Here is a 27,124-nt window from a genome sequence, read left to right as displayed (position 1 = left end):
CCTCATCGCGCTACTGTGGACCCTGTACTGGCCAGGTGCCCAGGGAGCTCAGAGCAGAAACCTGCAAGGCTGGCAGTAGCTCATTGACATCTGCTGTGGAGTTCCTGCGTGTAGACGAGGAAGGTGACACACCGTTTTAATTCGTACTACGGGGGGTAATTGCTTCTCATCAATTTAAAGTCTCCAACTAATTTCATGAGCCTTCCTCTCCTTTCTGCTGTTGCTGCCTGCTACAACTGAACAACTCGTCGGCTAAAATAAAAAGCGCTTCAGCAAGTAGATATACAGTATAATTTGCTTTGTATTATTCCGCAATGAGTGTGTATATGGTAACTAACAGTACGATGTTAATGCTTTGTTTTTAATCATTTTGTATATTTTATGTTTGCAACGTGTATCGTACTTATTTTTTTTAAACTTTTTTCCAGTTTTATGTAAATGTTTTTTTTTTTTTTTTTTCGGGGATTTCACTTTTTAAATACTGAATGAAATTATTGTTCTTGGTTACTTTCCAAAATGCTTGGCCGTCATTTTCTGTCACAATATGTTTAGTAACTCGACAGTACTTGCACACTTAAGTTCTTTCCTTTTTCCTTTGCTGTCTTCCACAACGACATCCTTATGGGCACGAGTGTCTAGGCTTTTTTTTACAATTCGCCACAATTTGCAATTTTGTTTTAAATTCTACGTATCTGTAACTAATATAGCTTTAAATCCCGCAAACAAGTCTCCATACCTAATTTTAATTTCGTTTCTCCAATACAAATGTAGGAATTTGCTGTCATTCAGTAGTTGGGGCGGGTTTAAAGTATTCTGAACAAATCAATGATAGATGCAAGTCAGGAAGGCGGGACATTGCCTCAAAGCACTGGGAAAGGTAGTTTGTTTTTGTATTTTTTTTTTTTAGATGGGAAAGGGGTGAAATCAACATGAATTGAGGAACCGTGTCTAGTGTTTTTCTGGTGTTTATTGGCTCTACACCAGTTTCATTTTTGTATCGGGGGTGTTTTATCGGTTAAAAAAAACAGAAGCCCTTATGTGTAATACACGCTGTACAAAGCAAAAGGGGTGAGAGAATAGTTTACCGTCAGAAGGAAGTAAGTTAATATGTGTTTTTACAGTTACCAAAGAAACACAGTGATTATTCAGAAGAAACCGAGGGAATATCAAAATAAACTTCCCATTGTTATTACCAGGTCAGAAACTAACTGGAGGGTGAACCCTTTCTCTTAGGGGGTGAGGGAGGGTGCAGTTCAGTCTCCATGCCTCTGCTGCCCTGGACTGGAGGGAGCACCCTTTCTCTTAGGGGGTGAGGGAGGGTGCAGTTCAGTCTCCATGCCTCAAGCTTAGCTTGAAAACTACAAACACACACAACAGTACAATCCCAAACTTCTTTTGGTTATCATGTTTTAATCTTTTTTTTTTTTTGTCTTTTAACACACGCAGTACAAGTTTGTTTGCAAAATAAATCAAAACCATTTCTGCAAAAACCCAAACACTGGAGAGATCTGAAGTATTTGTGGTACTTCGCGTTACTTATTTATGCATTGTAACCATCGATATCAGAAACAGCGTTAACAAGTTCAATTAAAGTCAGTGCTCTCCAGCAATGTCCAACTATTTAGCCAATGCCAAGCTCGGTAACAAATTCAGGCAAACATTTCGGCTGCAAATCTTATTCAATACAGGGGCTGATACTTGCATACAGGCGTCAGTCATCGTAAAATATGATTACAAGATAACTGCCCCTGAATAGATATGACAAACTATGAAAGAACTGTTTGTAACTTGCGGAACGTGCACACAGTCAAATATTAAAGTATACAAATAGCTGTGTTATAACGTCGTGTATTTAACATCAGCAGTAGCAGTACTCTTGGACTCACAGTAGACTATCGATTAGGAACCTCCAGTCTAGGTTATTTGCTTTCTTCGAGCAAGCAGATATATCATTTCTACACAGCTAAATATTCAGTGTGCTGCTCAGAGCAGGAGCTGGCTTGCTGCAGTGGGTATAGAAGGCTGATTGAGGCTCTTTGAGGTCTGGACCGTCACAGAGCGAGTGTCTGCGGCTCCACCTTGCAGCCAAGGAGACGGTTCCCTGCTTCCAGACACGGCTTCAAACTGGCCCCTGAAACACACCAAACACACAGCGGGGATTAACAGGGAAGCAATGGGGTACATCCATTACCGGTCTCAAATGTGCAGTCTGGAAAGTTGTAGCACATTTTAAAACGCGATACTGGTACTATTCCAGGTTAAGGAAACCTCAGTTTCTATGCCTTATTCTCAGGATAACTGTCACACTTGCTGGTTCTCTGCAGCAGTGCCAAAGCATGTAACTAAAAGCAGTCAGTCGGGGGAATCAGCTGGTTGGTTAACGACAGGGGTGGCGATCATTTCCCCCTCCAGGTGGCCAAGGAAGTGCAACACTAACTGAAGGCACAGCTTGCAAACCGAGATTTCTTTAACCCAGTCTAATGCCATCTATCATATTTTAAAATGCAAATCACTATAAAACGGGTTTCATTTGAAGACCTATGTAGCTGCAGTCTCTCTCTAATGTAGCAGTGAGCAGGAGGATAGCAGGAGAGTATTTAGGTATAGACCTACTATTAAAAAGAACAAGAGTTTCTAGTTTTGTTAATTTTTTTTTTTTTTTTTTTTTTTTTTTACAATAAATACTGTAAAGGCAGTGGGGTTTTTGGTGGTCAAGCATACCTGTTCTGCTGAACCCTGTGGTTGTGCTTTGGATACGTTACGTTAGTCATTAAATTGTAGTTTCTTCTAGTATTTCTAAATGTTATTTTTCACCTTCAGAAAATAAAAATGACAGACTGAAGTGTTTAGCAAGCAGGGCCTGGTTGTTGCTTCACTGTCAGGTAGTTAGGTCTTTACCTGCTTGTGCTTTGACCCAGGAGAGCGCTTTCATTGCCAGGAACTCCCACTCCTCCCTTAGCTCCGCCTTGAAGCCGTGTAGCCATAGCAACGCCAGTACCGTCGCCCACACGGCCTTGTCACTCACCTGCACACACACACAAATGGCATTGAGAGGAAAATGCTGGGATTAAGTCACAATGGATTTTATTAGAGCATTTATCAACTCTACTTGAAATTTCACCTTAACAAAAAAAAAAAAAAAAAATCACGGTAATGTTATCTTAACAAGATAGTTAAAGATAACATTTTGATAACAGGTAGATGCTGCCAGTTAAAAATGCTCCAAACAATTGCAAAGGTAGCCTTGTCCTCAAAATGAGGACAATAGCACTTAATGAGTTAACATTAGTACAATCAAGACCATCATTATGTTGTGAATGCTCTGATCAATCGAGGAGAGATAACCCCACTGGCTTCTATCCCCTCTGCAGAAAAACACTTTAGCAAAGTCTAAACACTCCATTCTCAGACCTGCACATTGCTGATCACTAGACCAGTCAATTCAGCTCTCCAGTGAAATTCTCAGTGGTTCACCTCGGCTGGCATTTTGCTGATGGCTTCTTGCTCTTTCTTCTCAAACACAGAAACGAGCGATTCGTTGAGCTCCCAGGAGCCGTCGGCTTTCTGCAGGGAGATCAGCGTTAGCATGGGGTCCTCCTTCACCTCTGAAGAGCCAGGATGAAAAGGAAAACCAGTGTGAAATCAAAACCCAAGCCGTTCAGCTACTGCTTCCTCCAGTGTGTGTCCCTGAACAAAAATCACCTCATTTCTGACGCTCTACATAACCTGTGCAAAAGAACGGCCCCAACTTTATAAATGCTTCTCTTACACAAACGAAAGAAAGAAAGAAAGAAAGAAAGAATGAACGAACGAACAAACCTGTATTTCACAATCTTGTCGAGTTACTTACCTGCGTCTGGTGCAGTATCATACGACATGGCATTAAAACCGCTATCCATATACATTACATCTCCACAAAACAAATCACTCTGATCGTCACAAAGCATCTCCACCTGCGGCATGAAACTATAACTCAAGGCTTGGCCTCTCAGAGACCTCCCTGAAAGACAAAATGGTAGAGTGAGGACTCTGAATGAAGGGCATTCGAAAAAGCACTAGCAGAAAAACAGATCCTGTAGGCAGTGCAATGTACGATTTCCTATTACATGGAACAAATTGTTCAGAAACCCAAAACGTACATTATTTCACATTGTAAATAATATGTCTGTTCGAATACATCTCTTCTCTAACAGGTATGTTTGCCATGTCAATAAAGTTACGTAATATTATTCTCATTGATTAAATTCATTATTATTATTATTATTATTATTATTATTATTATTATTAAGTCATTTAGCAGACACTTTTATCCAAAGCAACTTAGAGACTAGGGGATGAACTATGCATCACTACTGCTGCTGCTGCAGATTCACTTACAATAGGACCTCACTTTTAAGTCTCATCCAAAGGACGGAGCACAAGGAAGTTAAGTGACTTGGTCACACACACAGGTGAGTCAGTGGCAGAGCTGGGATTGAACCCAGAACCTCCTGTAGAACAAGCCCCTTTCTTTAACCACTGGACCACCAAGCCTTATTCATCAGCACACACAACGACGGCGATGGTGGCTCCAGGGATCCAGCAAAGCGCGGCCTCCCTAGCGCCTCAGCATGGTGACTGTGTGCAATGGGCTGGACAGTATAGATGAGAATTTGTTCTGAATTGACTCATCTGGATAAATAAAGGTTTTGATTGATTGATTGGTTGACAGGCACTCACTTTGTGGCCACATGTTCCTGTGGATCAGAGGCCCCTGCACAGCCTGATTCAGGTCCTTGTTCACAGCGATGAAGGCTGTGTGTGTTGAGATGACTCGGGCCTCGGTGCTAATCTTCACCACTTTCTCCTTCACCTTCTCTTTATCTTCGCCCTCTCCCTCCACGCTCCCTCCTTCCTCCAGGGAGCAGATCAGGGTCCGTGCGGCCAGGCGGTGAGTCGTCAGCCTGCCCAGAACAACACTGACAAGTTCATAGTGCTGTGGTTCTAACGTCCACGAGGACTGCACTGCACTCATGGAGCAATGGTATTAGTCATGGAGACAGCACTGAGATTTAGAAGGTACAGCTAGATCAGGTTCAGAAGGCATCTACTGAAAAATACAGAAACTATTATTATTATTATTTATTTCTTAGCAGACGCCCTTATCCAGGGCGACTTACAATCGCAAGCAAATACAAATACATTCAAGTGTTACAATATAAGTCATACAATAAGAACAAGAAATACAATAATTCTCAAGTGTGACAAACCACAATTCAATAATACAGCAGATAATAGTGAAAGTTACATCAGGATATGATTAAGTAGTGATAGTTACATCAGGATATGATTAAGTACAAAATACTACAGATTAAACACTTGGGAGATTACAATATTCTGAGGTACAGGATTAAATGCAGTAAAATAGGGGGCAGATAAGAGCAAAATAAAGCATATTTAAATGAAGGGTGATAGTGTCCCAGGATACAACAGAGGAGTTCTACAGGTGCTGTTTGAAGAGGTGAGTCTTAAGGAGGCGCCGGAATGTGGTCAGGGACTGGGCAGTCCTGACATCTGTAGGAAGGTCGTTCCACCACTGCGGAGCAAGGGTGGAGAAGGAGCGGGCTCGGGAGGCAGGGGAGCGTAGCGGAGGTAGAGCCAGTCTTCTAGTGCAGGCGGAGCGGAGAGGTCGAGTGGGGGTGTAGGGAGAGATGAGGGTCTGGAGGTAGCTGGGTGCAGTCTGATCAAGGCATCTGTAGGCTAGTACAAGAGTCTTGAACTGGATGCGAGCGGTGATCGGGAGCCAGTGGAGCGAGCGGAGTAGTGGAGTAGCGTGGGCGAAGCGAGGTAGAGAGAACACCAGGCGAGCAGCAGAGTTCTGGATGAGCTGGAGCGGACGGGTGGTGGACGCAGGGAGGCCAGCCAGGAGGGAGTTGCAGTAGTCTAGGCGGGAGAGTACCAGGGCCTGGACCAGGAGCTGGGTAGCATAGTTGGTGAGGAAGGGTCGGATTCTTCGGATGTTGCTCAGGAAGAATCTGCAAGTGCGTGCCAGAGTGGAGATGTGCTGGGAATAAGAGAGGCAGGGGTCCAGGGTGACTCCAAGGTTTTTAGCTGAGGAAGAGGGAGAGAGTGTGGTAGATTCCAGAGGAACAGAGATAGAGAGATCAGAGGAGGGGGAGGAGGAGGGAAAGAAAAGGAGGTCAGATTTAGAGAGGTTGAGTTTGAGGTGATGCGAGTGCATCCAGGAGGAAATAGCAGACAGACAGGTAGAGATACGGGAGGAGATGGTGGAGTCAGAGGTGGGGAAGGAGAGGAAAATCTGAGCATCATCAGCATAGAAATGGTATGGGAAACCATAGGATGCGATGAGGGGGCCCAGGGAGCGGGTGTAGAGAGAGAACAGGAGAGGACCCAAGACTGACCCTTGGGGGACTCCAGTCAAGAGAGGGTGAGGTGTGGAGGTTGCTCCACGCCAGGTTACCTGGTAAGTGCGGTTGGAGAGGTAGGAGGAGAACCAGGCCAGAGCAGTGCCAGAGATCCCCAGGTCAGCAAGAGATGATAGTAGAATAGAGTGATCAACAGTGTCAAAGGCAGCAGAGAGGTCGAGGAGAATTAGGACAGAGGAGAGAGAGGCAGCTCGGGCACACTTAAGTGAGTTGGTGACAGAGAGAAGGGCGGTTTCAGTGGAGTGAGCAGAGCGGAAGCCAGATTGGAGAGGGTCAAGCAGAGAGTGGTTGGACAGGAAAGCAGAGAGCTGGCGGTGTACAGTCCGCTCGAGGGTTTTGGAGAGGAAGGGTAGGAGGGAGACAGGACGGTAGCTCTGGAGGGAGGTGGGGTCGAGGGTAGGTTTTTTGAGGAGGGGAGTGATAGAGGCTTTTTTGAAGGCAGAGGGGAAGATGCCAGAAAGTAGAGAGGTGTTGAGGAGGGAGGAGATGAAGGGGAGTAGAGCAGGAGCAGCAGCTTGAAAGAGGTGAGTGGGGAGGGGGTCCAAGGCACACGTGGTGGGTTTGTGACCCTGGAGCAGGGAGGAGAGGTCAGAGTCTGAGAGGGGCAAGAAGGTGGAGAGGGAGGGCGAGTTAGTAGGGGATGTAGTGGGTGTAGGGGTTGGAGCAGGAGGGGGTGCGGGGGAGGGAGAGGTGTTAAAGAGTTTGCGGATATCTGAGATTTTAGAAGAGAAGAAGGAGGCAAAGTCGTCAGGGGAGATAGAGGAGGGAGGAGGAGGGGGGGGAGGGTTTAGGAGGGAGGAGAAGGTAGAGAATAGTTTACGTGGGTTGTTAGTGGAGGCTTGGATTACAGATTGGAAATAAGCACATTTAGCAGAGGAGAGAGTAGAGGAGAAGGAGGAGAGAAGAGTGCGGTAAAGGTCTAGGGCAGCAGGGAGTTTGGTTCTCTTCCATTTCTTTTCAGCAGATCGCAGTGTGATTCTTGCCGAGCGGAGCACAGAGGAGAGCCAGGGATGGGGAGGGGAGGGGCGAGCGGGTCGGGAGGTGAGGGGACAGAGGGAGTCGAGGGAGGAGGTGAGTGAGGAGAAGAGGGTGGAGGTAGCAGAGTCTATGGAGAGTTGTGAAAAGGAGTCGATAGGAGGGAGGTGAGAGAGAGCAGTGGAGGCAAGGACAGAGGGGGAGAGAGAGCGGAGGTTACGGCGAGAGGTGACAGTGGGGGTAGGAGGAGCAGGGAGAGGGGGGAGAGACAGAGAAAAAGAGATGAAATAGTGATCAGAGAGGTCCAGGGGGGTGACAGAGAGGTTGGAGGGGCAGCAGGCCCTGGAGAAGGTGAGGTCCAGTTGACGGCCAGCTTTGTGGGTAGGAGGGGACAAGGAGAGACAGAAGTCGAAGGAGTGAAGGAGTGGGAGGAATCCAGCAGAGTGGCTGGGGTTGGAGAGATGTACTATTATAAATTATGGATGAGAAAATCAACCAATCACTGTTAACCCCTGAAGGAACACAAGGAACTGAGCGCTTGTTGTTCAAATGGTTTCTTTGTAAAATACATCTGAAAGCGACTCAAGCATCACAAGGAGGAAACTGACCATTTGGATGACCAGATGTCAGTACATTTTAAACCCTGTTTCGTGCACCTCATTGCCGAAATTAGAAAATTAGCATCGGTTTTAATAATATGTCCCTTGTACCTTAAAGGGTGAAGCCTATTTCAGTGTTTTAAATTCTTTATAATGTTTAACTAAACTGTTTTACAAAGGCAGAAAATACATCAGGTTAGAGACCGACTTAAATTTTAAAACATTTCTAGTGATGTTTTAATGTTTGAATATTTTTCAAAATGTATTACTTCAAATATGTTTTAGTTTTGAATTAGAAAGCAACATAGCAAGATATAAGTTTTTTATTTTTCTTAAAAATATTTCCCAACATAAAACCAATGTCACCTTACAATAATTGATTTTGAGTTTCAGCGTTTTAAAATAAAATATCAAACAGAACAAAATTTCAATTTACCATTTGTAATTCAGTAATATGAGAGGAATGGTCAGGGGTCTGAATACTTTTGCAAGGCACTGTGTATGTGTATATATATATATATATATATATATATATATATATATATATATATATATATATATATATATATCTATCTATAAAGGATGACAAATCTTGGGGTATTGTAATACATTTGCACACGGTTGTATTTTTTAAGGAGGCACTGCCTCCCTTGCCTCCTCTGGTGTAAATCGAACCGCAGTCGTTCTCTATTCGTAGAACCTTTGTGTATTTCGGGGGGCTGGAGCCGGGACTCTTTCCTTAGCATTGGACAATACACTGATTGACTGGTCTTGATCCGATCCTCATCTCTTTAATAGATTCTTCAGTGGTCTCCTGTGCTTCCTCAACCCATTCTACCTCTCTGTGTCCAAAGGCAGCCTCCTCTTCAGTCTCCTCGTCAGCCTTAAATTATTCCCCCCCTGCTCTCGCCAACCTCTTTTTTTTTTTTTAGGAATCGTGCATCTGCAGTTTTTTCTATTCATTCTTCAGCTCCGCCTGCTTTTTTAACAAGCAAAGATTCCCATGGAAGACCCATCAAACATTCCGGCGGCAGTCAGCTGTGTAATTATTTCAATTCTTCATTTCCAAAGGATGCCGTTTTTTTTACACATGTGCAGTTTCTGTGGCGATGCTCATTCACATTCCATCTGCCCTCTTTCATCTAAACGACAGCCCCTCCAGCTGAAGCACTCCTAGATCAGCTCTCTCTCGTCTGCTTCTCAGATGTCTGGCCTCTAGAAATCAAAAATCTTCCTCCTCAGCTTAAATCCACAGCCTTACTTCAAGTATTCCCTATTGTCGTTGTGGCCTATCTTTGGGGCCCATTTTCACAAAAAAAAAAAAAAAAAAACTATCTTAATCTCTTGTGTTAATGAATCTACTGTTCATATTATTAAGGCCGTTCCTCTTCCCTTCTATTTATGCAACTTCTTCGCCAGCTAGTCTGGATTTCAGTTATCAATACATTTATTTTGAAAGCCCTACAACTTCTAGGTATCTCTAATAACACTGGCGATGCTCCTTCTAGTTTACGCAATTCAGACTCCCTCAGCTCAAACCTTTCCCCTCAATCCATCCCTCCATCCAGAGAACTGGTTTTCAACTCAAATTTACAATTGCAATCGTCTGGTCTTCAGCTCATTCTAAACTGTTTACTCTCCAATCGTATTCTCCCATTCATTCTGTATAGGTGCAGCAACATCAGCAGCCAACCTTAAAATCAGCAGTGGAATCTTACATTCATTCGCTCTTCTCTCCTCGATATTATTCCACTAAACAAAGTATGCCCGGAGTTTTCCTTCCACAAAGGCGGGGTTTTTCCACTCCACCGAGTCGTTAGATTAGTTAATATCTCTTCTTTGAATTGGCGATGCAGTTGCGGGGAGCCTGGGGTCCTCTTTTGGGGGCAGGTGAAGCTCAATTCCTGACCTTAGAGGCAGACTACGTCATTTTGCCCTCTGAGAGGAAGGTTCCCGCTAACCAGAGGGGACTCCCAGCCAAATAACTTTAACTAGATTTCCTTTTCCATTCTCCTGCTAATCTATTCATTTGCACCCATGCCAGTCTCCCCTTCGAAGAGAAAGCTGCTCCCAACCTATGTTTTTATTTCTTATTCTCTTTTCCAGTGCTTTTGTTCTCCCTGCGTAGATTGCAAGACTCTCCATGCGGCCTCGGAGTGTCAGCCGAGTCTAACCTCTCTCGACTAGACGACTCAGCAAGCCAGGGAGACCTTGGTTCATCCTCTATCCTCCCTTAGTTTCCTCTGGGGGAGGTCGATCGGTTCGGCCTCACCTCAGCGAGTGCAGTTCTCCGAATAGTCAAGGAGAAACCCATATTCTGTTACTAAGTCACAAGCACTTTGGCTTTATTCAGTAATCCCTTATACAGGCCCTGGCTCCTGCCTCGTGAATACCCATTGAGCTAATGACTCATACCCAGTGTGCTTGTGTGCAGTGTAAGAGCTAATGACTCATACCCAGTGTGCTCGTGTGCTGTGTAAGAGGTTAGGAGTCATACCCAGTGTGCTTGTGTGCTGTGTAAGAGGTTAGGAGTCATACCCAGTGTGCTTGTCCGACTGCAGTTTGAAGCTGATCTCCGTCTTGTGGGGCTCGTCTCCCAGACTGTACTGAAGACTCGCTCGACCCACCGCACTCTCATCAAACTGGAGAGAGACAGAGAGGATGTTACAGAAGGCCTCCCTGTACTTTACCAGCAGGTAGTCCACGGCTGCTCTTTGAATCTGTTCGCCACTCTCATACCTTTCCTTTGAGCTGCGCGTACAGGATTGACCTATGACCCCGGAAGAGGACCTTTGGCGTTTCGGACACAGGAACAACCTCCAGTCCAGCCGGGACGTCCCAGTTGAGGACGATGTTATTGACAGCAGGCTGGAGTGCGAACCTCAGGCTCTGCATCACCTGGGAGAGTCAAACACGGAGACCGGTGAACTGTGATTCACACACAGGGTAACCCATTCATTGTACATCACTGAACTGTGATTCTCTCTTCCAGGCCGTGGGTACTCTATTCTAGTCCCACCCCCAGACTCTGGTTTGATTTAATGGTTCCGCCCTTCACTTCATGTTAGGTTTGACTTGCACTGTTGAAGCGCTTTCTGATTTCTATGTTACGCATTCGCTGTAGTCCTTTTTATAAATGTAACGAAAAGTATCTATATTATTTTATTCACATACAATACAGGACAACATTGCATTACCTGTCTGAAAAAGTAAGTTACTGAAATGTAGTTAGATTACTGTAATGCAAGTTCCTCAAAAATGTAATTAGATTACAGTAGTGAAATCCATGATAACCGTGAAACAAAATACAGCTTTTAGTAATGAGTTACTCCCCAACACAGGTAAAATATCAATGGAAACAGTGGATAACAAGCTAGAGCGTATCGCTACAGCCACGCTTCCCGTCACAATCCCCGGCCTCGTACCTTGGGCTGCATCCTGTCCTTGCCTGTAATGAACTCGGGGTGACCCGATCCTGCCCGGGCCATGCCTTTGATCAGAGCTGTGGAGGCTCCTTCTCCAATCCCAAACGTGAAGCACCTGAAACAAACCAAACTCCAGTGGAAACAGCAGGCTGGGTATTGCTGAAACAGGTCATCACAAATGAAATGATAGCAGATACAGGATATTTCCATACTAACTCTTACACTACGAACACCATAAAGTGTTATACTGTATACAGCAGGGATGGCCAAGCCTGGTCCTGGAGAGCCGCAGGGTCTTCTGGTTTTCATTCCACACAAGTTCTCAATTACTTCATTGAACCCAGTTATTTTCTGAATTGATCAACACTGTAACATTTTGTTCCAGGTCTTTAGCCATCAATGATTTAAAGATACCCAGAAAACCTGCAGGAGTGTGGCTCTCCAGGACCAGGGTTAGACACCCCTGCTGTGGAATCATTATCATTCTGGATGATGTAACGAACACTGGAAATGAGAGGTCAAAGGGCAAAAGGCTGGATCTTGTCCCAGTCTGTGCCAGTACTCCCAGTACCTGTGAGTGCCAGCATGCTTCTTGACTTCATTAATGACATCCTTTGTGTTCCCTACTTCTCCGTCTGTGAAGACAAACAGCTGAGAGAGAGAGAGAGAGAGAGTGAGAGAGAGAAGTGCAAAATTGGTTCTATTGGGACGTTTAATCTTGACATTTTCTATTGATCGATTAAGCATCCCATCTATGAATCACATCTGTTTCTAGGGGTATGAAATTGTATTGAAAGGCAATCACAAGTAACATAATGCAATTGCAGCCAGCCGGTCGGAGGTAGAAAACCACTTCCAGACAGATGCTTGTGAAAGCAATCCAGGTAATGTATATTCTGGTGTCTCCCGGATATACAGTCACTTGATTATGCCTTTTCTGACTATAAACAACAGGAATATGAACTGATTCTTGTAAGCTTGAAGCTGCCAAAGTAATGACCTGACTCCACACTTGTACTGCAACCAGAACTCCTCCACCATCCCAGCAAGCACTGCGGCACATGACATCACTCTCTTAAAGCCACAGCAGCTCAATTATAAATCAGTAACGTAACTAGAACACAAACCGTGTTTTAAATGATCACATTTTGAACTTGTCTTGTATGTAACTCTTACACGATTTACTGCAAATGTTTCACAATGCCAGCTAATGTTTAATATACATCTATTTACTTGCATGTAATTTGACAGTTTGCTTGCAGTACAAGGGTGGAGATGGGGGAGGAGTGGGATGGAAATGAATTAAAACCATCTTAGATTTCTCTGACAGGTCAGAATTGGATAACTGTTTCATGCAGCAATTTCATTCTTTACCTCCCTCTTCCCACTGGCAACTGGAAATATCCTCCTGGAAAATGCATGTGGGATTTAAGGGCGGTCTTGAACCCAATTCTAATTTTAGCACAATGTGTCTTTCAGCAGTAGATTGGAAATTCTTGGTTTCAACACTTTTGGAAGGCTACGGTTCACCCCCCTTCCCACCTGTCTGGGGTGTCCTGGTCGGCAGGCTTTGCTGTAAATGTCTTTCAGTGGCTCCAGGATCTCCGTCCCTCCAAAATCAGCTCCCATCCCTTTCACCTTCCCCAGAGCAGAGTCCATCGTCTGCTGAGTGTACTCCACACTCTCCCTGAGAGACACACAGGAACGCAATTGCAACTTATATAAAAAGCAATTCCCTTGTACAATACCCACAATAAAACTTGACCCAGAGAATCATAGAACACAGCTTTGTACCAAATACGAATATGAAGCCTGTATTAGGAAAACCAAAACGGCACGACAATATGACGGACATTTTAGGTCACAGGTCAAAGTGAAGGGAACTTCATCTAGAACTTTGACACCCAAAAAAGACTAAAAGGAGGTTCTAATGATTTCTAGCTTTGCAGGTTACTAATCTCAGGGCTTAAAGAAAGAGCTATGAAGATAAACAGAGGGGAGTGATTTTATTAGACTAGCAAAAAGAAGAATTAGGGGGGGTCTGATTGACATCTTTAAATGAACTCTAGCTAATACTTGCAGTGCAGTCGAGCTGCAGAGGACACAGCTGGAAATTAAGTAGAGACAGACTCAGGACAGAGGGAAGGAGACACTTATAGAATGGGTTATGTTGTTGACGCTGAATCATTAGGATCCTGTTTTGAGATCAACCAGCACAGAAGGGCCTAGTGGCCTCCTCTCGTTCGTAAACGGTATTATTCTCCTAAATGGATTTTTGGATCAGGAAGCTGGCCGATTTGCTGCAGTACTCACGGGAAGAACGCCTCGAAGTGCGACCCGAAGCCGTAGATATTGAAGAAACAGCCCAGGGGCAGGCTCTTGAGGAGAAGCAGCAGAGTGTCCTGCAGAGCAGACACCAGATTGAACGCGCATGTCAGGAACACACAGCAGCGTGCACATGTATTAGAACACACCATTGGACATATGAAAGCAAACCACGGTCACTGAAAATCGGGGGGGAATTGTCAAAATAGGAAAATCAGTGATTGTCTGATTTCATTGATGACTTTAATAGGCCATGCAAGAGAAAAGAAACACACAGGTCACAAACGGTAAAATGCATGAGACTTTTTAGAAGTTGTTTAAGATGCCTAACTGAAGCACAAAGTGGACTAACATTTTCACATGAGTGCCTATTGTTTCTATATCACTGAATATGAAACCCAACCCTGTCCGTACCCGGGCACTCTCAATGCGCATTGGCCCCGACTCCATGTTGCTCATTGGACAGTCCATACTGCCCGAGCGATCCACCAGGAAGATGAACTCTCCACAGCTGGACTGGGGCGTTGACGCAGCCGCAGGGAATTCTGGGTACAGACTGACCATCACCAGCGGGTCCCCCATCAATGAGCCTCAAAAGCAAAAGAGTCAAAAACATCAAATCGACCAACAGAAAAATCAAGGACAGCTTACAGGAAGTACCAAAGCCTAATCAAGCATCACAAAATGGTATGTACTTTTAGAGTGACCAATCCATTCACCCCTCTCTCTCAAATTCCCACACATTGCATGGGACACCTACAGTTCAGTCGGGAAATTCTCGCCCTGGATAAGGGCGTCTGCTAAGAAATAAATAATAATAATAATAATAATAATGCGATAAATTATTTATTATAACAGACTAGCCAACACTACTGCATTCTACATATTTTACACTACATTCGAAAGGTTAGGCCAGAGAGATACCCCTGCCCATAAATTAGCTAGGAGATAAGTGGAGAGGCTGACAGTAGAGAAGCCATGGGCAGGGGGGCAGGATAGCTGCCCTCCCCCGTTAGACGAAACCAAAAAGCAGATGGAGTCTGGAGAGGAGGAGGTGAACTCTGGAGCACAGTGGGGAGGTAATGGATTGAGGTAAGATAAACATCCTTTCCTTGACGATCACTGAACGTGTATTGATAGACGAATAAGATTCCAGTTATTTGACTGACGATTTGATCTGCTATTGGAAGCGCCTAAAACAGGCTTGATGATTACGTAACTTGATGTAAGGTTAAAGTGAGTTCCTTGCCTGAACCACCTCTTTGTTTCATTTACACTGTCTAGCTCATCACCCTTTCTCACCATTTGAACCAAAAGTCTCAAATGGGCAGTTTTGAAAGAAACACAAGTTTAAAAAACGCCTGATTTTCATTTTAAAAAATCTGTACTACTCTGCGTTAATGAAATCCCTGTTTGCAAGCCATGCTTTTGAGATTGTCTTCCACTTCCTGGGTCACTTTACCTGGAGGGTAACATTTTCCTGACCCCTTCAATGGCTTTTTTAAATTCAATAACCAATCAACTGCTTCCCCCTATTGACTGACATGCTTTCAGCCAGTAGCGTGTTGACTCAGAAGACACTGCCGAAGTGAAACCACCCAGGAAGTGCAAGTGGAAGCTAATGACCCGAGAATAAGGCATAGAAACCGAGAGCTTTCTTTAGCCTAGTGTAGTACCAGATATCATGTTTTAAAATGAAAATACAGGTGTGCTTGTGACTGTCAAGGATGGTAAAGAGGTTACAAAAACGCTCTTTTTTCTTTATTACATCAAATGAAATATTTAAACAAAAACAAAAGACTTTTACAAAACCAAAAGGCATGCTGGTTTTTATATTGTGTCTTATGGATTAACTGGCCATCAATTACCTAGTTTATCCCTGGACCACATTCTGCACAGGGTTTCTCGGCCAATTTGTCAATAAATCATTCTGTGCTGACCACGCATTCTCACGAGCTGAGCTGGATGGGGAGCTGTAACCCCATCCATGTGGTCAAACAATAAGAAGAAATCCTCATTTTAAACAAACACAAAACATTACAATAATAACAATACAAAATCAACACAGGGGCGGGGTGTACCCTGTCACAGTGCTACATTGTGTTTCTTTCAAAACTCCACATTTAATGACAATTTATTAAATTGTTTTGCTAGCTACATCTATTTTAAAGGAACAGTTCGGGTCTTGAAGGATCCCATAACCTCCCTCTGTGTAAAGAAGTGTCTCCTACACTGTGTACCAAGTCTCCACTCCAATTTTAAACAAACACAAAACATTACAATAATAACAATACAAAATCAACACAGGGGCGGGGTGTACCCTGTCACAGTGCTACATTGTGTTTCTTTCAAAACTCCACATTTAATGACAATTTATTAAATTGTTTTGCTAGCTACATCTATTTTAAAGGAACAGTTCGGGTCTTGAAGGATCCCATAACCTCCCTCTGTGTAAAGAAGTGTCTCCTACACTGTGTACCAAGTCTCCACTTCATTTCTAACTGTGTTCCTCTGGTCCTGGTTTCTGTGCTGCTTCTAAAGTAGTAGCTAGGGTTAACTTTGTCTTTCTAAGACTTATTGCATCTTTAAGTCTACACTCAGTGTACACGTGTCGAAAGTACAGTTTAGCATAAGGCTCTTGGTGGACATGTTTAAAGTTATCCATCCTATATATTAAAGCATCATTCCTTACCAGGCGTGGCCGAGGCTAGCCCCCCCTCCACAATAGCGGTGGGCTGGTGGGGGTGGCTGTAGTAAACCAGCAGCTCCACATCCCGATCAAACTTGTGACCTGGAGACAGAGAGACCTGAGAGACAGAGAGAGACAGACAGACAGACAGACAGACAGAGAGAGAGAGAGAGAGAGAGAGAGAGAGAGAGAGTGTTTCTATCAACTTCTTTGCAGTTTCTGAGATAAGATTATAAACGTTTTACCATTAGAAAATTAATTTAGAACACAAGGTAATTTATGAACGAGATAAGGCCCCTCTATGCTTGTCCGGTTCCTAGTAGCTGATTGATCTCAGAACTTTATCAAATTGGGTCTTAAAGGATCCAAGTGACTCTGCCTCAACATGACTGGATAGCCTATTTCATACCCTAACCACTCTCTGCGTGAAGAAGAGTCTTCTTCCCTCTGTCCTAAGTCTATCGCCACTTTATTTATAACTGTGTCCACTGGCCCTGGTTTCTGAACAACAAAGCAATAGCATGCATCCTTTCGGTTTTGTAAACAAATGAACGTGACCTTAGCTGCAAGGCATGCTGGGAAAGAACTGCCAACACACGTCAAGAACTCGACTCGGGTAGACCATCAACGTGGGTTCAGGAGGAATGCGGGAGAACCCGGATCAGCTCGGATTGTCAATCCGTGCTCATGGAAATTTGAGAAGTCAAGTAGACATCGTTTCAGTTCGTGCCTTACTGAGACTCCAGACGGAGGGGGGCTGTTACCTGGGCCTGGGTCTTGTCGTCTCCGAGATACTCCAGAGGCGTGAGGTCGCAGTTGGATTTCACCTGGGCGACTCCACTGGGAGAGGCAAGGTGGGCACTGAAAGACAGCGAATAGGGAACCGGCCCTCCAGAGGCTCCGGACACTGGAGTGGTCAGGGACTGAGCGCCTGCAGGACAGGGAGACAGAGACCTGATAATTCAGAAACATTATCTCACCTCATTTTTGTGTTTTTTTTTCATTCAGGTTTCATGACAACTGGATTAGCGGTTCTTCAGATCTACAGTAGTGTACACATTTATTAGAACACATCAAGAACCCCAGGACTAATTAAACCACAAAGTGGTGCAACATTTTCACGCAGGCAGGTATAGAAAGGATATAAATGACAAATCTTGATGTGTTCTAATACATTTGCACAGCGCTGTCTATCCCCTGTGTATCCTGCTCTCACCAGCAGGGGTGTATCGGGGGTTCAGGATGGCAGGCAGGCAGTATCTCAGAGCCCCGTCCGCCTCCACAGCCAGCTCCGTCACATAGGACAGACAGACGGTCGCTTTCTGTCCCGCAGGCAGACTGCCCACGCTCAGTCTGAACACATCCCGGCTCTCATCGCTCTCCTCCAATAGGAAGGCTTGCTGTCCGCTGCTCAAGGCGTCGTCATAGGTGTCACGCGCCTGGAAAGAGAGAAAGAATTGAGTCTCATCACTGGAGCTCCTCACCCAAATACTGACAGAGAGACTAAAAAGAAGGAGTGGAGCAATGGATGAACAATTTCACAAATCCATTCTACTCTGCAAGCCTCAAAACACAACATTACAGCTGGAAGTATTGTGAGAAAATCAGTACTGTAGGCTTTATGGCCTATAGAAAATATTCAATCTTCAAAGGGAAATTACCCTAAAAAAACAGTTCTACTGGTCCTTTAACATGGGAGTTGAGTTCTACAGGCTCCTGGTCCTTAGTTCAGCTTACATTGCTAGTTTAGGGTTAATATAATTGTAACACAACCCAGAAGTTGCTACCTCCTGTTTCTCTCGGATCTCAGCTTGGATTTTGACCCCCCCGATCTCGGCGTGGAAGTCGTAGACCGAGGAGTCCTCCTCCATGGGAAACACGAAGACAGCCTCCACCGGGCTGGACTCTGAGTTCTCATAGCTGAGAGTGGAGCAGACATCCGCTACAAAGCCTTGGACCTTTAACTGCACAGAGATCCCCTTCAGAGGCACTGTGAGAGAGAGGGGGAGAGGGAGGGGAGAGAGAGAGGGGAGAGGGAGGGGAGAGGGAGGGGAGAGGGGGAGAGGGAGGGGAGAGAGAGAGGGAGATGGAGAGAGAGGGAAGAGAGGGAGAGGGAAGAGAAGGGGGAGAGGGAGGGGAGAGGGGGAGAGAGAGGGGAGAGGGAGGGGAGAGAGAGGGGAAGAGAGAGAGGGGAGAGGGAGGGGAGAGAGAGGGAGAGGGAGAGGGAGAAAGAGGGAGAGAGAGAGGGAGACACACTGTGAAAATATATATCGATCAGACCCGACACTAATTAATACTACAGTACATGCATCCCTGTTTATCTGCCCTACAGAAATACAGACGTGCAGTAATGTGCACATTTGTTAGAACACCAAGATTTGTCATGGACATCCTTTACATACCTACCTGCATGAAAACCTCGGGGGTGAGGATTATCATCAGGGATATAGAAACAATAGGTACGCGTGTGTGAAAAACTACAGAAGCAATGGGGTGCTCTAACATATGTGCCCACTGCTGAACCACAGAAGCATGTTCTAACAAATTTGCACACGACTGTACATATTCTTACCTGGTTCATTTTTCAACGTCAAAAGCCCACAACAGTCTCTCATCTTGTCTGTTGAAAAATAAAAAAAACTAACAAAAATAAACCATATTTTCATATTCCACCGTACTGTCATTAAAGGGACGGTTTTATTAGGATAAAAAGGTTGGTTCTAAAAACAAGGTTAATAATTTGTTGGCAATACAATAATAATTATTGTAGGTGTAAAATGTACTGCACTGAGCTTGGCTTTGCCCCTGGGCCCTCACTTCCCAAAACCCCTTGCCAGGGTTAGACTCCGACAGAAAATAGTGAGTGGACTCTGTAGGTTTAACCAATGTTGAGCAATGGTGCACATTTTCCTACCCGCAAGGGGTTTTGCGACCCCAGGCCCCAGTGGAGTCAATTTTACAACTAAAAAGATGGAAGACATTGACCTATAGATATTACCTGGGGAGCCAGGTCCATGAAAAATCATGCTGTTAGTTGGATGGGAAAATCTTTACTTGCATTTAAATAATGATATTACGTGGAGAATGTAACTAAGTTTTAGGCTACCAATAATCAGTATAATAATTTGAATTAATAGTGGAGCATATGCTGTCACTGTTGGGTAGATTGTCTATGGAAGGTTTCCAGCCCAGAATAAAGAAAAGGAGACTCCCCCTCTCTAAACTAGGAGGGCTAACCTTGCCTCTTCTTGAGAAACATTATTTGGCTGCAAGGCTATCGGTGCAATCCTGCATGAACATGTTTTTAAATGCAGGATGTACCCACCACATGAAAACATTTGGGAAAATAATCTGACTATTCACATCTCCTGGTCCCCCAAGAAATTGTTTAAACATTTAAAATAAATTGTATTTTGCATACACTAAATGTCTGGTAGAATATTTACATTTTTTTAGGATTAGACAATAATTTAAAACTGGAGAACAAAGATAGTTCGTCCACAAAATAGAAAGCATGACATCAACACACTGCAGGACATCTCAAGTCAAGTCCTTTGTCAAGACTCTTTCAAGACCTCAAAATAACCACAATATAGCATACATCCAGTTGAAGAAATATTATTATTGCTGCATGGCATGCCAGCAAGAATCTTCCCCGAAACTTTCAATATTCTAATATCTAATAACAAAATATTTAACACACGAAATAAAACACGATTAACACCAAAATAGTGCGTCCACCCTCCAGTCTAACACTGCCCCTTGCGCATAGGAAAATGCGCACCGTGGCTCCACCCAGACCACTGACTATTGACTGTAGGTCTAACCCAGCATGTACAGATGTACGAATACAGTTTAGTGCAAAAAATATGCATGCAGGAATTTAATACAAAAAGAAAATTGTGCAGTAAATTCTAAATGCGCATCAATAGACGCTTTGTACGAGAGCAGCACGCATGAATGAAAGCATTGACGCAGTTTTAAGTTTCAAACTTAGTCAAAAAAAAATATGTAGTCCGACCCAGCAAGCGTTTCTTGTAGATTTTGGGAGGTCTTTTCCTGTCCCCAAAATACTGCGTACTTTCAGTTTCTTACCTTCATATGTCTGTCTTTTCAGCAGCTGCGTGTTAATAAACACTGAGAAGCACCCACGGGATTTTAAAATGTCTCTTCCATTTCCCGCAACTTGCCAGTTTGCCCAGAAAAAATGCCCCTCTGAACCCGCTGTCCATTGGTTAGTACGGAATAAACCACGCTTATTCGTTCGTCCTATTGTTAATGTCAGCAACTCCTGTTATGACTCATTTTGCACCACAGGGTATCACCACAGGGTTTTTGTTTGTTTAAAACTACTGTTTGGGGGGTTGTGGGGTGCTTTTGAAAACGTGTATCTATACTGACTAATAACGTAATTTTCAAAAATATGAATTTTGATACCTTCTATTTATTACCTTTATTATGGTAACTTTGAAATGTCGTTTGATTTGATAGACTATGTTTAGTATACAGAGTCTTCCTCGTCTGTATACTTCATGACTGCTGATTATAATGTATGTATGCGCAATTATTGACACTGCAGATTACAATGCCGCGGTTCCGGTTTAGTGCATTCTGTTTCTGTCTATAGAGACACAGGAGAGCTGGCGTTGCAGTATTTACATAGTATTTTAAACAGCACGATATTGTTAATACTTTTTCCAATGTTGTATTTGCACGGGTGTGCCGCGTTATATCAGACAGGTTCAGTCACTGCAGTGCAACGGAAACCCCCCTCCCTTATTTGCTTTATATTATCTTAACTTCTGGGGCTATGTTCCACCAGAATTTTTTTTTAGTTTTTTTTTTTATAAATGTCATGTGCGTTATCATTTACTTTCAATTTAAAATGTGCAATTGTTTTCCCTCACCGCAGCAAATCCGCGCAACAGAACTGTCCTTCAATCCCACCGTCAGTCTCACGTTGTTTTCTCGTTCTTGTCAATAGCCAATCAGAGGCTTCACCAATTGACTGACATGCTTTCAGCCAATAACATGCTTTGACTCATAAAACACTACTGGGGTGAAATGAACCGAGGAAGTAAAGCAGAATATAACACAATTATATTCGATCTTTACAGCTTCAGACCCATTAGTCTTACTTCCAGTCTTACTAAACTTTGAAAACAATACTCAAAGGACCATCTTTACAATAGAACAACATTACAGTCGAGGGAGCAGTTCAGCAGCCTAGTCCAGGGAAGACCTCAGGCATAGAGACCAAGCTGTTCCCTCCCTCACCCCCCTAAGAGAAAGGGTGCTCCCTCTAGTGCTGGGTAGATATGAGGGAGTAGTTCAGTCTCCTTTTTGCAAACCTTTCCTGTGGTTGAAAATACCAGACGCATTCACACTGACAAACACACGTATCGGACAGAGTCACGCTTAACTTCATTATCACATTTTCATCTTTATTTTTTAAACCCAAGTAGGAATACCTGCTCAGCAATCCAGGACATCGTGCCAATTGTGTGGATGCAATTATCAAAGCTTAAAGAGACAAGGTCCTCCTCATCAAAATATGCAAATAACTGTGGAGAAATATGTGCGAAAATATGCAAATAACTGTGGGAAAATATGTGCGAAAATATGCAAATAACTGGAGAAATATGTGGGACAATATGCAAATAACTGGAGAAATATGTGGGACAATATGCAAATAACTGGAGAAAGTTTCAGTAGATATCTGCGGAGTGTTCTGCGAAGCATCTTATGTGTTTAGTATTTGTATTAATAATGGCTTCTAAAAATGGTAATAAAGTGAACATAATCATATCAAACAATGTATGGGTTAAGTACTTCCATTTTAATATAGCAAGCATTTCTGTCAGTAAAATCTTTAGAAACTGTCAAACAAAAACATCACATCACATGAGACTTCTTATTGGGCCACATTTTCAAAGCCTCAACTCCAGCCTTTAATTGAATCCTACTTTTCAAAAGGAGATAAAACATCTGTTCATTTAACAAAATTAGACCCGACCAGCTAAGTTCTATATTCCAGGTCACTTTAGCAGTCTGTTTATGAAGACTGAGCATTCCGCGGGAGCCTGCAAAGGACATCCTTTATCCACAGATTTGGACTGCCTCTAGTCATGTCACAACACCAGACTGTAACACTCCTTCCTGTGTTTACACACAAAAGGACCCAACCACCAGGTTCCTACTCTGTGTGCAGCAGAACACAATGCTCCAGTGGGACCCTAATGCATGTAACACAGGAAGGAAGTGGCTTTGACTGAGTGAAAATAAAGACGTCTGGTAAAAGGAGCAACACAGTAAGGGTTTTGGTATGTTGTTTTGAGAATAAGATTTACTTAAAGGCTTAGTAACCTCAGTACCGTCTTCATTTACAGCATTGCTTTGAAACAGTAATATAAGCAACACAAAATAACTTCCACAAAACTGATAGAAATTTCAAGAGATTTCTAGTTAAATGCAGTAATTCCTGGTCTATTTTCAAGAAATTCTCAAATGCATAAAAGTAATTTTGTTATTCATAACGTGAAACGTTCAAGCATAAGAAACATTCAGAAAATATTTAGATAAGCCATTATCAGTAACATATGAAAATAAAACAGAAGGACTGAATGAAAAGGCGCTGTATGTTAGTATAATGTTATTGCACTAAAAATCAAACATTTTTCTACCCACAGACCTCCACTCCAGTACAATTGCTGTTTCTGAACAAGTGGAGTGGGTCGCTAGATAGAAGGCTGATTGAGGCTATTTGAGTGATCAGATATAGCATTTCTACACAGCTAAATATTCAGTGTGCTGCTCAAAGCAGGAGCTGGCTTGCTGCAGTGGGTATAGAAGGCTGATTGAGACTCTTTGAGGTCTGGACCGTCACAGATCAAGTGTCTGCGGCTCCACCTTGCAGCCAAGGAGACGGTTCCCTGCTTCCAGACACAGCTTCAAACTGGCCCCTGAAACACACAGCGGGGATTAACAGGGAAGCAATGGCAAACATTTCAGCTCTTGCTTTCATCTGTGGCAGTTCACATAGTTTTATAGAGTAGAATACACTGAGACAGTGGTTCTCAAACTGGGGGGCGCAGAATGTATCCTGGGGGGGCGTGAGAAGGTTCAGTAAAATCTTCACCTATATATATTAACTTGAAGCAAACCTTACTGCCGACACCTCCTGGCATGTCAAAGTCTCTAGATGGCGCTGTGCATCTGACTGGTGCCTTTCATTGAAGCTTGCATATTATTGGATGACTCAATCAGTAAACTGTTACTGCAGTGGTAAGTCTGCTCTTATTACAATAAGAGGGAATCATGTACCACAGACAAGAGGAAGGGGACGCAGTCCAAAAGCTTTGAGGACCCCTGCTCTAACAGACACAGTCAGAGATGCTGGTTTTGTAAATCTCAAACTTCTTTAATACATTTAGTGCCCAATTATTTTACCCCCTGATTTTCTCTCCAATTTAGTAGGTCCAGTTACATTCCCTCATTGCAGCAAATCCCCACAACAGCTCAGGAGAACTGAAGGGTAGAGGGCGTCCTCCGATCCCCAAGCCAGTCACCCCCTTACACCCAGGAACTCGAAATCAGAGAGCTACAGTGCAGGCCTCTGGAGGACAAAGGCCATCCCAGCAGGTGCCCGCCTGAGCTCACCAGGCACCTGGTCAGTCAGGTCCACATCTGAAATGTATTGAATTTAACCAGGATAGAGCCCTTGAGATATACATCTCGTTTACAAGGGGATCTCGGCAACAGAAGGCAGCAAGAAATAACATTAAAACAAAAAAAAATAATAATAAAATGAAACAAACCACTCAAACAATCGACAGAAAACAATTATAAAAGCAGGATCCTGGCCAGATTTAAAATAGATACATAGATGAGACATATATAGATGAGACAGACTGAAGTGTTTAGCGAGCAGGGCCTGGTTGTTGCTTCACTGTCAGGTAGTTAGTTCAGTGTTTAGCGAGCAGGGCCTGGTTGTTGCTTCACTGTCAGGTAGTTAGTTCAGTGTTTAGCTAGCAGGGCCTGGTTGCTGCTTCACTGTCAGGTAGTTAGTTCTTTACCTGCTTGTGCTTTGACCCAGGAGAGCGCTTTCATTGCCAGGAACTCCCACTCCTCCTTTAGCTCCGCCTTGAAGCCATGTAGCCATAGCAACGCCAGCACCGTCGCCCACACGGCCCTGTCACTCACCTGCACACACAACAGGGGAAGTAACTGCACTGAAACAGCAGTGCTTATAAAGTGCATGTCAAGGCAGAGATTCCAGTTGAGCAACACTTGAAATTTTACAGAAACAGGATTGGGGGACAGGGCAGGACTTGAAGCACAGCACAGAAATCAGGATAGAGGACACAGATGGAGACTAAGTGGAGATAGGGTTAGGACAGAGGGAAGGAGACACTTCACACACTTGGAATCATCTATATTTCCCTAATATTTATTTTCTAACCATTATATTATTTTACCTGTTTAATTTGCTACAATTGTTTCATTATTTGCCATGCACTTATGCAACTCCCCACCCCTTCAATGGCTTCCCTGACTGGCTGACATAAGAACATAAGAACATGCTTTGACCCGGAAGACACTGCTGAGGTGAAATGACCCAGGAAGTGCAAGTGTAACCGATCTCCAGAGAATAAGGCATGGGAACTTTCTTTAACCTAAACAAGTGCCAGAGGTCAGGTTTTAAAACGATAGCCCATGTTTGCTACAAAATGGGTTTCTTTCAAAACTGCACACTTAAGACCTACATAGCGAACGGATGTGCTAACAGGTACATTTCCATTCACTAGTTAATTACCTCGGCTGGCATTTTGCTGATGGCTTCTTGCTCTTCCTTCTCAAACACAGAAACGAGTGATTCGTTGAGCTCCCAGGAGCCATCAGCTTTCTGCAGGGAGATCAGTGTTAGCATGGGGTCCTCTTTATCTATAAAGAAAAGAAAAAGCATCAAGAAATGAGGTAGACATGTCCAGACAGCTCAGCACTGTCACAGATCAGAACTCAACACAATACCAACATGGAGGGACTTCTTATACCTGAAATACTGCAGAAAGTCAAACACAAAAAAGATCCGAAACCCAACTAAAAAGCAGTTTGATACGTTTCTAAAGGGCGTCTGATATACCATCCCAAACACTCTGCTAGCAGAATCTTGTTCACGTTGGTTTTATTTAAGTTACAGGGGAATCAGGTGTAAAAGGCATATAAGAACATTTATAAAACAAAGAGTCGAGAAAGAAAAAAAGAAAGAGAAAGAATGAAAAATAAATTTAGAGAATGCACAAGAAAACAGAAAGACAAAGATAGAGAGCAGGACCAAGAAAGAAAAAAGAGAGACAAAAAGAAAGGAAAAAAGAAGGATAGAGGGAATTTAGATAGAATATAGATAGAGGGAATCAGGTGTAAAAAGAATATAAGAAAATGTATAAAAGAGGAGTCGATTCAGACCATCGATGAGAAAGGAGAAAAGGAAAGAAAGAAAAAAGAGAAAAAAAGAATTTTTAAAAATGAAAGGAAGAAAGAAAGAAAGATAGATATGTAGAGAATGTACAAGACAGAAAATTGAAAGAGAAACAAAAAGACAAAGAATAAACTCTTTCACTTACCTGGCCCAGTTTCACCACACTGATTGACAGCAGTATTAGGTAACCCCGTAAACTGCGGCAATGCCATTAGTGGGATACCTGCAGACATCGTACAGTTCTGCATTAACCTTCGTTGCATACCTGGAGAAGACATCATACACTGCTGCATTAACCTTGGTTGGATACCTGGAGAAGACATCATACACTGCTGCATTAACCTTGGTTGGATACCTCGAGAAGACATCATACCCTGCTGCATTAACCTTCGTTGGATACCTGGAGAAGACATCATACACTGCTGCATTAACCTTGGTTGGATACCTAGAGGAGTGCCAATGGCACAACTAGACATCTTCATCCGCTTCATTGTGGAGTACTGCATCACTGAAAAGACATCAGAGAGAGAGAACTGGTTCAAACGACAGCAAAGAGCTTGAGACAAAACTGCTCCTTTTCAGATGAAAAGCATCGACCTGCAATTCAAGGGGTTCAATAGCGACTGCTTCAAACCCTCTTTGAATGAACTGCAGAGACCTCTGAAGTCAGGGAAGGTACATGTGATGGTGCATGTCCCATCCCAGAATAAACACGGCAAACACAAATAAATGCTTGCTGTGAAGTTTAAAAAAAATAACTGTAATAAGGAAACTCTGATATACTAAGACGCATAGCATAACGGTAGCCTGTAAGACCAAATAAATAAATGTGTTGTCCCGAGGGTGCTCTGCCAGTGGAAACCTGTGGGAGAAAAATAAATAAATAAATAAATACCTAACTGATTTAATAAATACCAGACGTGGTTAAAAAGAAGCTACTAAAGGCTGAATGCTGTTATCTCCCTGGACAGGTGCGCATGTTCAGAGAGATACGTGGATGGCATGAAAGTAGTAAAGAAACAAAATTACTGTATTAAAACTACTACCAAACTTCTCAGTTTATACTTTTAATGGCAAACTTTGTTAAAAGTTTTTAGTTTTTTCTGAGCTGCGCCATGTTTGTGAGAGGCAGCAATGCCTAGAGGTCACCATGTTTGTGAGGGGCAGCAAAGCCTAGAGGTCACCATGTTTGTGAGGGGCAGCAATGC

The 27,124-nt window shown here is 43.4% G+C and overlaps 2 protein-coding genes across 6 annotated transcripts in view; both read right to left on the bottom strand.

The window, feature by feature from the left end:
* Window positions 1-1,514: 1,514 nt before the first annotated feature.
* LOC117398180 (von Willebrand factor A domain-containing protein 5A-like) lies at window positions 1,515-21,410 on the bottom strand. 3 transcript variants are annotated; one of them, XM_033997154.3, is made up of 18 exons: window positions 21,346-21,410; window positions 19,011-19,058; window positions 18,226-18,428; window positions 17,655-17,877; window positions 17,203-17,369; window positions 16,442-16,556; window positions 14,164-14,339; window positions 13,738-13,826; window positions 12,967-13,111; window positions 11,996-12,075; window positions 11,425-11,539; window positions 10,739-10,897; window positions 10,538-10,641; window positions 4,720-4,943; window positions 3,851-4,000; window positions 3,475-3,605; window positions 2,899-3,025; window positions 1,515-2,131 (listed from the first exon to the last, which is right to left on the bottom strand). In XM_033997154.3, the coding sequence occupies exons 2-18, from the start codon at window positions 19,051-19,053 to the stop codon at window positions 2,052-2,054; spliced, it is 2,331 nt and encodes a 776-aa protein (XP_033853045.3). In that variant the 5' UTR covers window positions 19,054-19,058; window positions 21,346-21,410; the 3' UTR covers window positions 1,515-2,051. The 3 variants fall into 3 exon arrangements, with proteins under 3 accessions (XP_033853045.3, XP_033853044.3, XP_058872795.1); XM_033997153.3 differs by lacking the exon at window positions 21,346-21,410 and adding an exon at window positions 20,534-20,674; XM_059016812.1 differs by lacking the exon at window positions 21,346-21,410 and adding an exon at window positions 20,460-20,480.
* Window positions 21,411-22,258: 848 nt separating this feature from the next.
* Window positions 22,259-27,124, bottom strand: part of LOC117398181 (von Willebrand factor A domain-containing protein 5A-like) — a 29,115-nt gene continuing 24,249 nt past the window's right edge. For 2 of the 3 annotated variants that reach the window (XM_059016808.1, XM_059016809.1), the window contains exons 15-18: window positions 26,062-26,424; window positions 25,254-25,381; window positions 24,514-24,640; window positions 22,259-23,400 (exon numbers count right to left, since the gene is read on the bottom strand). In XM_059016808.1, the coding sequence (XP_058872791.1) occupies window positions 23,321-23,400; window positions 24,514-24,640; window positions 25,254-25,381; window positions 26,062-26,424 (698 nt within the window). In that variant the 3' untranslated portion in view covers window positions 22,259-23,320. The remainder of the gene's footprint in view (window positions 23,401-24,513; window positions 24,641-25,253; window positions 25,382-26,061; window positions 26,425-27,124) is intronic. The other variant, XM_059016810.1, reaches the window with a different exon arrangement.

This window comes from Acipenser ruthenus, chromosome 54, assembly GCF_902713425.1.
Source record: "Acipenser ruthenus chromosome 54, fAciRut3.2 maternal haplotype, whole genome shotgun sequence".
Taxonomy (NCBI): Eukaryota; Metazoa; Chordata; class Actinopteri; order Acipenseriformes; family Acipenseridae; genus Acipenser; species Acipenser ruthenus.
The sequence above is the reverse complement of the archived record's forward strand: the minus strand, read 5'-3'. Positions and strand labels throughout refer to the sequence as shown.

Coding starts and splice junctions, on each gene's coding strand:
- LOC117398180 (XM_033997154.3), bottom strand. CDS start 19,053: ATGAGAGACTGTTGTGGGCTTTTGACGTTGAAAAATGAACCAG. Junction 18,429..19,010: donor GACGTTGAAAAATGAACCAG/GTAAGAATATGT, acceptor TCTCTCTCACAG/TGCCTCTGAAGGGGATCTCT. Junction 4,944..10,537: donor CAGTCGGACAAGCACACTGG/GTATGACTCCTA, acceptor TGTTCTGGGCAG/GCTGACGACTCACCGCCTGG.